At 45.9% G+C, this 14,140-nt stretch overlaps 1 protein-coding gene across 7 annotated transcripts in view; it reads left to right on the top strand.

The window, feature by feature from the left end:
- The window catches only part of USP32 (ubiquitin specific peptidase 32), a 339,894-nt gene that overhangs the window by 224,108 nt on the left and 101,646 nt on the right, over nucleotides 1-14,140 (top strand). For all 7 annotated transcript variants that reach the window (XM_070735365.1, XM_070735361.1, XM_070735360.1 and 4 more), the window contains exon 8: nucleotides 11,823-11,938. In XM_070735365.1, coding sequence (XP_070591466.1) covers nucleotides 11,823-11,938 — 116 coding nt within the window. The remainder of the gene's footprint in view (nucleotides 1-11,822; nucleotides 11,939-14,140) is intronic.

Raw genomic sequence — 14,140 nt, 5'->3', positions numbered from 1 at the left:
AGCTCTGCTTGTTATACCTCTAGGATGCAGCCAAGCATCCTACTTGCTTTCCCTACCGCCTGACTGCACTGTTCACCCATTTTGAGACTGTCAGAAATCACTACCCCTAAATCCTTTTCTCCTGAAGTTTTTGCTAACACAGAACTGCCAATACAATACTCAGATTGAGGATTCCTTTTCCCCAAGTGCATTATTTTACATTTGGAAACATTAAACTGCAGTTTCCATTGCTTTGACCATTTATCTAGTAAAGCTAAATCATTTACCATATTATTTATTTTATTTATTATTTATTACTTAGATTTGTATACCGCCCCTCTCCGAAGACTCGGGGCGGCTCACAACACGTGGAAACAAATCATAAATAATCAAAATTTTAAATTTTAAAGATTTAAAAAGACCCCATATACTAACAGACATAGACACAAGCATACCATATATAAATTAAACATGCCCAGGGGAAGATGTTTCAATTCCCCCATGCCTGACGGCAAAGGTGGGTTTTAAGGAGTTTACGGAAGGCAGGAAGAGTAGGGGCAGTTCTAATCTCCGGGGGGAGTTGGTTCCAGAGGGCCGGTGCCGCCACAGAGAAGGCTCTTCCCCTGGGGCCCGCCAACCGACATTGTTTAGTTGACGGGACCCGGAGAAGGCCCACTCTGTGGGACCTAATCGGTCGCTGGGATTCGTGCGGCAGGAGGCGGTCTCGGAGATATTCTGGTCCAATGCCATGAAGGGCTTTAAAGGTCATAACCAACACTTTGAATTGTGACCGGAAACTGATCGGCAGCCAATGCAGACTGCGGAGTGATGGTGAAACATGGGCATACCTAGGTAAGCCCATGACTGCTCTCGCAGCTGCATTCTCCACTTGCACTGATTCGGAGAGTCCAACATGGGGTTAATCTACAGCCTATTGGAAGGGAGTGAGTTAAAAATTAGCATAAATAACCGGTCCAACCCCCATGTTGCCCTCTCTGGGTCAGTCTAAAAAACTCAGTCATAGTGGAGGGACTCATGAGTTTTTCCTCCTATGACTCTTGTAGTCTTGTTATTATTTAGCTTGTACATTTACTTGCTTTTTTATTATTTTTTATTATAAAGCATATTAAGATATTCACTAACATTCCTTTTTTTCTGTTTGTCTTTCAGACACTGGAGATGATCTAATCCGGCAGTCTGGGCCCCTGCTCTGCGGAGTTATGCCCACTTCTCTTCTCCCAGGTCGGAGCCTCTTCCCTGCGAGGGTACAGCTCCAAGGACCGGGTGTCGCCCAGTGAACGAGGTCCCCGGCCTGCGCGGCCATACCTCCGTTCGGAGCGACCATCGGGAGCCGGACACGTTGAAAAGAAGGATGGCAGCATTTGAATTTCCCGCCGGAAAGCCGCGGCGGGGAAACGAAGGCGGCGTGCGAAGCGCCGAGCCGGGCAGCCCTGGGGATTGCGATCGCCGTTGGTAACGGCAAGAGCAGTGGGCGCGGCCATGGCAATAAAGGCGCCATACACAGGGCGCCGCCATATTGGGAGTCAGCTCCGGGCCGCCATTTTGAAGGGCTGACGGACAGCCCGATTACCCCATTAAAACGGCCGGATGTCCTGTCTCACAGGAAGAGGCGGAACTCAACGGCGGCGGCCATTTTTTGCTGACCAAAATTGCTCAAACGCAGCTATAATTACCTGTTGGTCTCACGGAGCTTTACAATCATCCCCATGGCCGATCCAGCCCAGCAGGGGACAACTGAAGCCCCGATGACAAAGGCCAAGGAGAAGTCTCACTCTTCCAAGGCCAAGGCCAAAAGCTCTCAAGCCTCCTCTGCAATGAGAGATGCTGAAAGGCGCATCAAAGCCTTGGAGGAGCAATTGGAGGCGCAAAAACAAGCTGCCCTGCCACTGAATGCACCAATATCAGGTACTACCCCCCCGAGACTCCCGGAGGGCATTGGGTCAGCGACTGATCGAGACTGGTCGCCGGATAGATTTGGAGGACCATCCCAGGTGGCAGAGCCAACTAGACTAGAACTTACCAGGCCTTCTTCCTCCTCCTCTGCATGGCACATGGCACCCCAACCAATGCCATCTGCCTCATTCACCCCGACAGCGGCTGGCCTCAGATCCTCCCCAGACACCTGGCAACGCCTACCACCTGCATTGCAGGACATGATTGCTTCGGCCTATTCCCATGGCATAGTGGCTGGGGCCCAACAGCACATACCCAGTGCCCCCCCTGCCTCGCCTCGCCCTCCTCCATCTCTTCAGAGGAATATATGGGCAGCTCCAGCACCCCCGTCTCCTACGCATGAATCCTTTCAGGAGGACCCGGGTTTTAGAGAGCATGGTTCTGAACCAGATGATGGCCTATCAGAGGATGAGGGCGTACCTCCAGAACCCCCAGCATATGCTGGCCTCTTTAGGCCCTCTATTTTTCGGGTGCTTTTGAACAAGGCTAAACTAGCCATCGCCTCGGGCACACCTGACAAGCCCGCTGACCCGGCAGCGACCACTCAACCGACCTCAAGGGTACTTACTGAGACCCAGAGAGATGCAGACTGCATACCGGCTCCTAAGTTATTCTTGGACAATGTTAAGAGACCCTGGCAATACCCAGCGGGTGCTCTAGGCCCAACAGCCTCAGAGCGGAAATTCTACGCATTTGAACCAGAATTGGAAAACTTACTAGAATTTCCATCTGTCGATGCCCCTGTAGCGGCTCTTGTTTCCAATGCGCTCGTCCCATCGGAGGTGGCAGATGGCCTAAAATCAGAAGACCGGAGGGCCGAGGGAATAAACAAAAAAGCCCATCAAATGAACGCATGGGCCCTCAAAGCAGCCTCAGCTGCATCATTTTTTAACCGAGCGTCGGTCCTATGGCTGCAGGACATGCTCACGAGGCTAGGACCGGAAGATGGTCGCTTGAGGCAAGACCTCAACAAGTTATTAGCGGCGGCGGAGTTCTCTGCGGACGCCACTCTATCGGCATCCCGTTTTTCTTCACGGGCTCTAGCAGCTAACCAGTTGGCTCGCCGCTTGCTCTGGCTCCGAACATGGCAGGCTGACGCCAAATCCAAATGGCGTCTGGCTTCAGCCCCATTTGATGGGTCAAAATTGTTTGGCGAATCTCTTGACAAGGTCCTCATAGAGGATAAAGACAAGAAAAAAGTCTTACCCAGAACCTATAGAAGGCAGGACAGACGGACCACACCGTACTTCAGACGACCACCCTTTCGGGCAGAGGCCTCCTCCAATGTACCCCAGGTCGGAAGGTCATACGGCCAGGGGTCATACTCTCAACCCGCGTACAGAGCAGACAGGGGTGGTTTTGGAGATCGGAATAGACAATTCCAACAATCCAGAAAACCCTACAGAGGTTCCAACAGAGGAGGCTATAGAAGGAACAAATGACTCCATCGAGAGCTTTCCTATAGGAGGACGGCTAAAACACTTCACCGCCTCTTGGGAAGCCATATCTACAGACTCTTGGGCTCTAAAAACAATAGCCCAGGGTCTCACTCTGGAATTTATACAGGAACCTCCCAGCAGGTTCCTGCAATGCCCAGCAACCCTCAACAACCTCAAAAGCAACCTTCTGTATCACGAGATCAACCACCTACTCCAGATAGGTGCCATCGAAAGGGTCCCTGTCCATCAGGAGGGACGGGGCTACTATTCAATCGTGTTCATAGTACCAAAAGCCTCCGGTGGTTGTCGCCTCATCCTGAACTTGAAACAACTAAACATATATATCAAATACAGGCGATTCAAAATGCATTCACTAAAGACAATATTAGCAGCAATCCGCCAAGGGGATTGGCTGACGTCAATAGACCTCAAAGAGGCCTACCTGCATATCCCAGTACATCAGGATTACAGGAAATACCTTCGCTTTTGTCTCGACAACCACCATTTCCAGTACAAGGCCATGCCCTTCGGCCTGTCATCTGCACCCAGGACATTCACAAAGTTGCTGGACATACTCACAGCACATCTCAGGTCACGTCCACTGCGCCTTATGGCGTATTTGGACGATATCATCATACTGTTCAAAAGTCCGGGCCGGGCTCACCATGACTTGACAGAAACCATGAGGACATTAGAACACCTCGGTTTCTCCATCAATCATCAAAAGAACCACTTTACACCAACAAGGTACCTACCCCACCTAGGTACCAACATAGACACCACAACCGGCACAGTCTTCCTCTCATCAGAACGGCAGACCAAGGTCAAAACCTTGGTCACACAGTTACAGCGCAACCGTTCACCGACATTAGCATTCCTGTCTCAACTGTTGCGGGTACTCATATCTTGTATAGACATTCTACCTTGGGCCAGGCTTCATGCCAGGCCTCTACAATGGTTCTTCATTCCCTTTCAGAGAAACAAAACAAGTCACTCTTCCACACCAGTGACAATTTCGCAGGAAGTACGGAGATCACTTCCTTGGTGGAAGTCATCAGCCCTCACACAAGGATCACCATTCCTGCCACAGCAGGAGATAACCATAACAACGGACGCGAGCCTCTCAGGCTGGGGAGCACACTCCGATGTGGGAGTGGCTCAGGGCCTTTGGACCTCGGAGGAGCTCACATGCCCAAACATCAATTACCTGGAGCTCAGAGCCGTTCACCTTGCTCTTAGACATTTCACTGCGCAGGTCAGAGGTCAGAACGTACTGATCCTCACAGACAATGTGGCAACGAGGGCACACATCAACCATCAGGGCGGCACAAGATCGGGTCGTCTGATGAGGGAATCCCAGTCCCTGTTCAAATGGGCGGAACGGCATCTAGCATCCCTGAGAGCGGAACACATCTCCGGCATCTCAAACCTTCAAGCGGATTGGCTCAGCCGGACCACCATAAATCCGGCAGAGTGGAGCCTGGGCAGAGATCTGTTCCTAGAGATCATTCACAAATACGGGACACCGGAGGTGGATTTGTTTGCCACCCATCACAACAACCAATTGCCCAGGTTCTTTTCAAGGTTCCCATCACCGGGAGCAGAGCAAACCAATGCACTGTCATGCCCGTGGCCGGAGGGACTGCTATATGCTTTTCCCCCAGTCTGCCTGCTCCCAAGGATAGTCAACAAGCTGTTACAAGAACAAGCGGAAATCCTCTTGGTAGCCCCATTTTGGCCCAGACGACCTTGGTTCGCGGACTTGATGAGCCTCTCGGTGTCCCCCCCCTGGCGAATCCCACACCACAAGGTGGTCCTGACACAGGGGTCAATTTATCACCCAGACCCTCAGTGGTGGAGTCTTGCCGTGTGGCACTTGAGGGGGAGAGATTGAGGAAAGAACAACTACCGGACAGAGTGATAAACACCATGCAGGCAGCTCGCCGACCCTCCACGACCCGCATTTATCAGGCCACATGGAGGGCATACTGTACATTTTGTAGAAACCGTCATCAGGACCCACAGTCCCCATCCGTAATCCAGATCCTGGAATTCTTACAGGCTGGGTTGGACAAAGGACTGTCACCCAACACACTTCGCAGGCAAACGGCAGCTATAGCCACAATTCTTAAAATGGACTTTTCTCGCCCAATTTCACAGCACCCATGGATTCGGGATTTTATCAGGGGAGCATCGAACATCAGACCCCCTACCGTTCATAGATTCCCTACATGGGACTTGCCACTGGTTCTACAGGCCCTGACGGGACCCCCCTTTGAACCTTTAAGAGACATTCCACTCCGTCTCCTATCATTGAAAACGGTCTTCTTAACAGCAATCACATCAGCAAGGCGAGTTTCCGAACTCGCGGCCTTGTCAATCAGACCGGACCTATGCATATTTCATACAAACAGTGTAGTCCTGAGGCCTGATCCCTCCTTTTTACCAAAAATAAACACTGTCTTCCACAGATCACAAGATATCATCCTTCCGGATTTTTGTGCCAAGGGGTCACATCCACTAGAACTAAGGTGGCACAAAATAGATGTTCGTCGTGCCATCAAAATATACATAAGACGGACAAGTTCCTTCAGAAAAACAGAGGCCCTGTTCGTTTCCTACTTCCCGGCATCCATGGGGAATAAGGTATCATCTAAGACTATTAGTTGTTGGATACGCTCCTGCATTGCCACCGCATATAAATCAGGGTCCACACCAATACCTAGAGGTATCACGGCCCACTCTACAAGAAGTGCGGCCACATCAGCGGCCTGGGCGACACAGGCTCCTCTTGAAGATATTTGCAGGGCAGCAACCTGGGCTGCCCCCAATACGTTCATCAAGCACTATCGTTTGGACAGTTTCGCTTCGGCTGAAGCGGCCTTTGGACGCAGAGTATTGCAGAGAGTTTGCACCGAGTCTGCGCCCCTGGTCCAGCCTTCTCCCTCCCTAATGGTTTAAAGCTTGGGTATATCCCATGTTGGACTCTCCGAAGCAGTGCAAGTGGAGAAGAACCGTTGCACTTACCTGAACGGTCTTCTCGCTGCACTGCAAGGAGAGTCCAAACCCACCCGGCTAATGGGCCCAGGGTCACAAGAAGATTCATAGTTGAGTTTGGATTCTGTTGAATCAGTTGAATAAAGTTTCCTTGGTTTACTAGCACTATGACTTCGTTTTATTATAAGACTGACCCAGAGAGGGCAACATGGGGGTTGGACCGGTTATTTATGCTAATTTTTAACTCAGTCCCTTCCAATAGGCTGTAGATTAACCCCATGTTGGACTCTCCTTGCAGTGCAGCGAGAAGACCGTTCAGGTAAGTGCAACGGTTCTTCTGCACGATCTGAAGTTTCCGAACACTTTTCAAAGGTAGCCCCATGTAGAGAGCATTACAGTAGTCGAACCTCGAGGTGATGAGGGCATGAGTGACTGTGAGCAATGAGTCCCGGTCCAGATAGGGCCGCAACTGGTGCACCAGGCGAACCTGGGCAAACGCCCCCCTCGCCACAGCTGAGATATGTTTTTCTAATGTGAGTTGTGGATCGAGGAGGACGCCCAAGTTGCGGACCCTCTCTGAGGGGGTCAATAATTCCCCCCCCCCCAGGGTAATGGACGGACAGATGGCATTGTCCTTGGGAGGCAAAACCCACAGCCACTCCGTCTTATCCGGGTTGAGCTTGAGTCTGTTGACACCCATCCAGGCCCCAACAGCCTCCAGGAATATCAACCCTATTGCTCCCAAGGCTGGAATCTCAAATCATCCCAGCTAAATAGTTGCCCAGTCTATTTTTGAAACCTTCCAGCAATGGAGTACTCACAAGCCCAAGGAGGCAAGCTATTCCATTGATTAATTATTTTCATGGGCAATGAATAAATGAAATAAATTCTTCTTATTTCTAAGTGACAAATTTTCCCAATGCCAGTGCTGGCCTTATGTGCATAGCCGCGCATTTGAGAAGCATACTGGAGCTGGTGTCCTTTAGGAAAACATTTCCCAAATGTAACACGAGTGGAATTTATTGACGGGCTCTAAGCTTATCGTGCTCCTTCTGTGATTTTATTGCTTTTATGATCTGGAAATGTCAAAGTATCTGTGTGGTACAGACAAACACGTGGCATACATTTTGTTTTTTCCAAGAAGTTGACATTTGCTGCTGTTTCCTCCTGGGTACGTAGAACAAGTTGTTGTTTTTTTCTCAACTTCAGCAACTTGACACTAAGAGGACTTCAACTCCCAGAAAACCCTCAACCAGTATGCATTCTGGGATCATGCTGGCCAAGGAATTCTGGGAGTTGTAGTCCACTCATCTCAACGTTGTTTAGGTTGAGAAACATAGCGAGGTAGGGGGTTGATCAGTCATTGCTCTGTAGGGATAATATGTGAAAAGAGAGCTAAGTTTATTGCCTACAGTTTTTTTAATTAGTTTTATTCAATTTATTTCTCCCTCTTTTTGGGGTGGAAAAAAGAAGCTTTTGACATCTGCCTCCCTAATATGCATTTTAAGGCTTTTGTGTGTCCCACCCCCCCGCTTTATTGTTCTTTCCTCTATGGGTGCCTGCACCCATTAAGGAAGTATAATCTCCTAGGATGGTTTTGAAATGAGGGCTTTTAAAAGCTAATTCCTTATCATCTCCCAGCTTTATTAATTCAATATATTATTGTGAGTTACTCTCATTTGATGTCAATTACAATCAATTTTCTGGAAGAGGTTGTCTGGTTCATTGGTAGTCGATAACCCTCCCATTTATTTTTCTTTTTTTGGCTGGGTTTTAATTTCTCTTTAATAAAATATTCATAAGCGCAAAGAATTAGCTCTTCTTTACGGCATTGGCATTTGTGTCTACGTGGATGGAGTATGTGGAGAGCCTGTGTGCTGCAAATGCCAATATTTGCTCTTCGGAGAAAGAAGAGTAAACAGATTATGTCTGTTTATTGCATCTCTGGTGCTGGTGCATTTTGGTCCCTTCGCTCTCTGAAATAGATTTCCTGCCTCTAATGGAGGCCACTCTTCAGAAAAGTCTCCCGTGACTCCTTTTAACTATGCCCTGTTTGCAGCTATTCCCTCCCACAAATTTTCCAGTGTCTGCACTAAACTCAAGAGAGCATCCATTACACTCCTTTCTTCTATTTTATTTTATTTATTTTATTTTATTTTATTTTATTTTTATTTATTTTATTTTATTTTATTAATTAATTTATTGGATTTGTATGCCTCCCCTCTCCGTAGACTCGGGGCGGCTAACAACAGTAACAAAAAACAGCATGTAAATCCAATACTAAAACAACTAAAAAACCCTTATTGTAAAACCAAACATCCATACATACAAACATGCCATACATGAATTGTAAAGGCCTAGGGCGAAAGAATATCTCAGTTCCCCCATGCCTGACGGCAGAGGTGGGTTTTAAGGAGCTTACGAAAGGCAAGGAGGGTGGGGGCAGTTCTAATCTATGGGGGGAGTTGGTTCCAGAGGGACGGGGCCACCACAGAGAAGGCTTTTCCCCTGGGCCCTGCCAAACGACATTGTTTTGTTGACGGGACCCGGAGGAGGCCCACTCTGTGGGACCTAACTGGTCGCTGGGATTCGTGCGGCAGAAGGCGGTCTCATAGATACCCTGGTCCAGTGCCATGAAGGGCTTTATAGGTGATGACCAATGGTTTGAATTGTGACCAGAAACTGATTGGCAACCAATGCAGACTGCGGGGTGTTGGTGTTACATGGGCATTTTTGGGAAAGCCCATGATTGCCCTCGCAGCTGCATTCTGCACGATCTGAAGTTTCCAAACACTTTTCAAAGGTAGCCCCATGTAGACAGCATTACAGTAGTCGAGCCTTGAGGTGATGAGGGCATGAGTGACTGTGAGCAGTGACTCCCGGTCCAAATAGGGCCACAACTGGTGCACCAGGCGAACCTGGGCAAACGTCCCCCTCGCCACAGCTGAAAGATGTTTCTCTAATGTGAGCTGTGGATTGAGGAGGACGCCCAAGTTGCGGACCCTCTCTGAGGGGGTCAGTAATTCCCCCCCCCCAGGGTGATGAACGGACAGATGGAATTGTCCTTGGGAGGCAAAACCCACAGCCACTCCGTCTTATCAGGGTTGAGTTTGAGTCTGTTGACACCCATCCAGGTCCCAACAGCCTCCAGACACCAGCACATCACTTCCACTGCTTCGTTGACTGGACATGGGGTGGAGATGTAGAGCTGGGTATCATCAGCGTACTGATGATACCTCACCCCATGCCCTTGGATGATCTCACCCAGCGGTTTCATGTAGATATTAAATTTTCCCCATAACAACAACACAGCTTCATCTCTAGGTGGCTGAGCCGAGAGTGAGAGATTGGCCCAAAGTCCCCCATCAGCTTTCAAGCCTAAGGCAAAACTAGAACTCACCATCACCTGGTGATTGGCCCCAAATCACCCAATGACTTTCATGTCTAAGGCAGAACCAGAAGTCTCTCCTGGTGATTAGCCCCAAATCCCCCAATGACTTTCATGCTTAAGGCAGGACTCGAACTATGAACCGAGGTGGCGCAGCAGGAAGAGTGCAGTACTGCAGGCCACTAAAGCTGACTGTAGATCTGTAGGTCAGCGGTTCAAATCTCATCACCGGCTCAAGGTTGACTCAACCTTTCCATCCTTCCAAGGTGGGTAAAATGAGGACCTGGATTGTGGGGGCAATAGGCTGGCTCTGTCAAAAAGGGCTATTGCTAACATGTTGTAAGCTGCCCTGAGTCTAAGGAGAAGGGCGGCATAAAAATTGAATGAATGAATAAATAAATAAATAAATAAATAAATAAATAAATAAATAAATAAATCTGGACTTCAACTCCCAGAATTCCCCAGCCAGCATTCGCTGGCTGCGGAATTCTGGGAGTTGAAGTCCAAATATCTTCAAGTTGCCACGGTTGGGAAAAGGGTGGCATTAAAAAATTGAATAAAAATAAATTAATAAAAATAAACTCACTGTCTTCTAGTGATTGGCCCCAAATCCCCCAATGTCTTTCATTCCTAAGGCGGGACTAGAATTCATCCTCTCCTTGTGATTGGCCCAAAGATACCCAGCCATTTTCAAGCCTAAGGCAGAACTAAGACTCACCGTCACCTGGTGATTAGCTTCAAGTCACCCATTGATTTTGATGTCTAAGGCGGGACTAGAATTCACCCTCTCTTGGTGATTGGTCCCAAATCCCCCAATGTCTTTCACTCCTAAGGCGGGACTAGAATTCACCCTGGTAAAAGATTTAGCTTTACTAGATAAATGGTCAAAGCAATGGAAACTGCAGTTTAATGTTTCCAAATGTAAAATAATGCACTTGGGGAAAAGGAATCCTCAATCTGGGTATTGCATTGGCAGTTCTGTGTTAGCAAAAACTTCAGAAGAGAAGGATTTAGGGGTAGTGATTTCTGACAGTCTTAAAATGGGTGAGCAGTGTGGTCGGGCAGTAGGAAAAGCAAGTAGGATGCTTGGCTGCATAGCTAGAGGTATAACAAGCAGGAAGAGGGAGATTGTGATCCCCTTATATAGAGCGCTGGTGAGACCACATTTGGAATACTGTGTTCAGTTCTGGAGACCTCACCTACAAAAAGATATTGACAAAATTGAACGGGTCCAAAGACGGGCTACAAGAATGGTGGAAGATCTTAAGCATAAAACGTATCAGGAAAGACTTCATGAACTCAATCTGTATAGTCTGGAGGACAGAAGGAAAAGGGGGGACATGATCGAAACATTTAAATATGTTAAAGGGTTAAATAAGGTTCAGGAGGGAAGTGTTTTTAACAGGAAAGTGAACACAAGAACAAGGGGACACAATCTGAAGTTAGTTTGGGGAAAGATCAAAAGCAACGTGAGAAAATATTATTTCACTGAAAGAGTAGTAGATGCTTGGAACAAACTTCCAGCAGACGTGGTTGGTAAATCCACAGTAACTGAATATAAACATGCCTGGGATAAACATATATCCATTGTAAGATGAAATACAGGAAATAGTATAAGGGCAGACTAGATGGACCATGAGGTCTTTTTCTGCCGTCAGTCTTCTCTGTTTCTCTGTTTCTAAAATACAGGAAATAGTATAAGGGCAGACTAGATGGACCATGAGGTCTTTTTCTGCTGTCAGTCTTCTATATTTCTATGTTTCTATTCCATCTTTCAGGTCAGTTTTGCCTTCTCTTCTAATTCTGCCGTCTTCGCAATCCATTCCTACATTATGGGCATTTTCAACATTTTTTCATATTTCAGTGTACAAGAATCTTGCTGCAGTTCCCACATATAAAACCAGTCTTTTATGTGTCTTTTCTAATAGACTGTTCATAAGTTGCCCCTCAAAATTCCAGTTTTGGTTTCATCTCAGCCTTCAAAATCTTTTGAGCCATCATTAGCTGTTTAATTCTATAAGAATAAATATTTCTGTCTCTTTCAGTTTGTTTCAAGGTTTTCGACGTTGATCGAGACGGGGTTTTGTCCAAGGTTGAGCTCGAAGAAATGGTCGTGGCCCTTCTGGAAGTTTGGAAAGATAACCGTATTGATAACATTCCAGTAAGTGGCATTCAACATTCATATTAACTAAACAAGGATTGCCCATTTTGGCAGCAGTTTGCTCTCCAAGCTTGTTTCAATTAATGATATTGATCCAATTAAATCTATTAATATATGTCTTATTATCTCTCTTCCTTTCTATTAGAGGTTTAACATAAAAACCTTTTAACATAAACATTACACTAATGTTATAACAATCCATCAATGCACCTCTATAATGTATTTTCTCTTTTTTGTATATCATCATATTCCAATCTTATATAAAAACCTTTTACCATAATTAATTATACACAGTAACCTTAATACTGGTAAATCTATTCCCATTTTATTATCCATCTTCCTTTCTATTAACCTTTTCCATTTCATCCATTCTCTTTAAGTCTCTCAGAAATTCCACTTCTTGTGGGTTTTCCCCTTTCCGCACGAATCCCAGCGACTGATAAGGTCCCACAGAGTTGGCCTTCTCCGGGTCCCGTCGACGAAACAATGTCGTTTGGCAGGCCCCAGGGGAAGAGCCTTCTCTGTGGCGGCCCCGGCCCTCTGGAACCAACTCCCCCCGGAGATTAGAATTGCCCCCACCCTCCCTGTCTTTCGTAAACTACTCAAGACTCATTTATACCGCCAGGCATGGGGGAGTTGGGATATTCCTTCCCCCTCGGCCATTACAAATTATGCATGGTATGTCTGTGTGTATGTTTGGTTTTATAATAAGGGTTTTTATTTGTTTTATTATTGGATTGTCACATGCTGTTTTTATCATTTTGTTAGCCACCCCGAGTCTACGGAGAGGGGCGGCATACAAATCCAATAAATTATTATTATTCCTCCCCTTCTCCCAACTTCCTTTTCTTTCTTTTATTTTTATACAAATACCTTCTTTCCCCCCGATTTCCTTTTCTTCCTTTTCAGTGTGTTATTTGCTTAAATCTACTCTCAATTCCTTCTAATCTCTTTTCCCTATTACCCCCCTTGTTTTTTGATTGATTCTTCTGAACCCTATACTTTTTTCTTAACACTGAAAATCTCACTGTAATCATCACGCTGCTTTTTATTTTCAGTCCCATGTTCTTCAGTGTAGTCTCCTTGTTCCTCATTTTCATTTTCCAACATTGTACATTCTGAGTGTTCTTTATGTTCCAAGTTTGTTTCTATTTTCTTATCACCTTTAGTTTTTATGTCTTCATGAATGTATTTTAACCTCCCAGTTAGTTCCTCATACATACGCACGTCCATATTTAGAATTATTAAGAGCTTTATTTTTAGTTGAGGCTTAAATCCATCTAGTCTCTTTGTATTTCAATATTCTGATTTCCAATTTTAGTCTGTTCCATTTCAGTTCAGAATCCTGTTAACTTCTATCACCAAAACAAAATCAAACACCATTGCACAATACACACTCTTTCCCAATTCTTTCAAGTTCCAAATTATCTTCTTATGCTCAAGGTCAATCTCTAGCTATCAGCAAGTTCTCTTTCCACAAACTGTTGCAATGTTTTCTTTTAGCCAGCAGGTGGCATTGTCAGTTTCCCAATATAATAAGCCAGCTATTTTACAAAAATGCTTTAAATCCAAATAAAAGATTTTTTTCCAAATCCATTGTTCTTTTTCAGATTTCTCTAATTTTCACCGTCCAATTGCAAATATCTCAACAATCTTCTTGGGCTTTAATCCTCATTTATTGAACTCTCTGTATGGTATTCCCAGTTGCTAGATAGCTGCTAGTTTCCATTCTGTGATATCTTTTGCTATCTCCTTTTAACTCTCCCCCCCCCTCTTTAAATTGGCCAGTCACTTACCTAGCACTTTACTTTCTCTCCACTCCTGCACAAAAGCTTAGATCTTCTCACCCATTTTTGCTGATAATGAAAACAATATATATATCAATTCAATTCAATTCAATTTATTAGATTTGTATGCCGCCCCTCTCCGAAGACTCGGGGCGGCTCACAACAACAATAAAAACAGTGTAACAATGGAACAAATCTAATAATAAAATTACATTAAAAAACCCCAACAATTTAAAAACCATATCATCATTAATGTCATGATCTATTGTCTGTCTGTTGAGCCATCAATCTAATGATCTATTAGATTTATATGTCTCCTATCTCACTGTAGAAATGACTCTGACATTTTTAGTAATGATTGATAGAACTTTGATCAGAAACATTCACATTCGGTAAACCAATTGTCCAGAAGGTT

The sequence above is a fragment of the Erythrolamprus reginae genome, chromosome 1, assembly GCF_031021105.1.
Source record: "Erythrolamprus reginae isolate rEryReg1 chromosome 1, rEryReg1.hap1, whole genome shotgun sequence".
In the NCBI taxonomy this organism is placed as follows: domain Eukaryota; kingdom Metazoa; phylum Chordata; class Lepidosauria; order Squamata; family Dipsadidae; genus Erythrolamprus; species Erythrolamprus reginae.
This window is presented reverse-complemented; position numbering and strand designations above follow the sequence as displayed.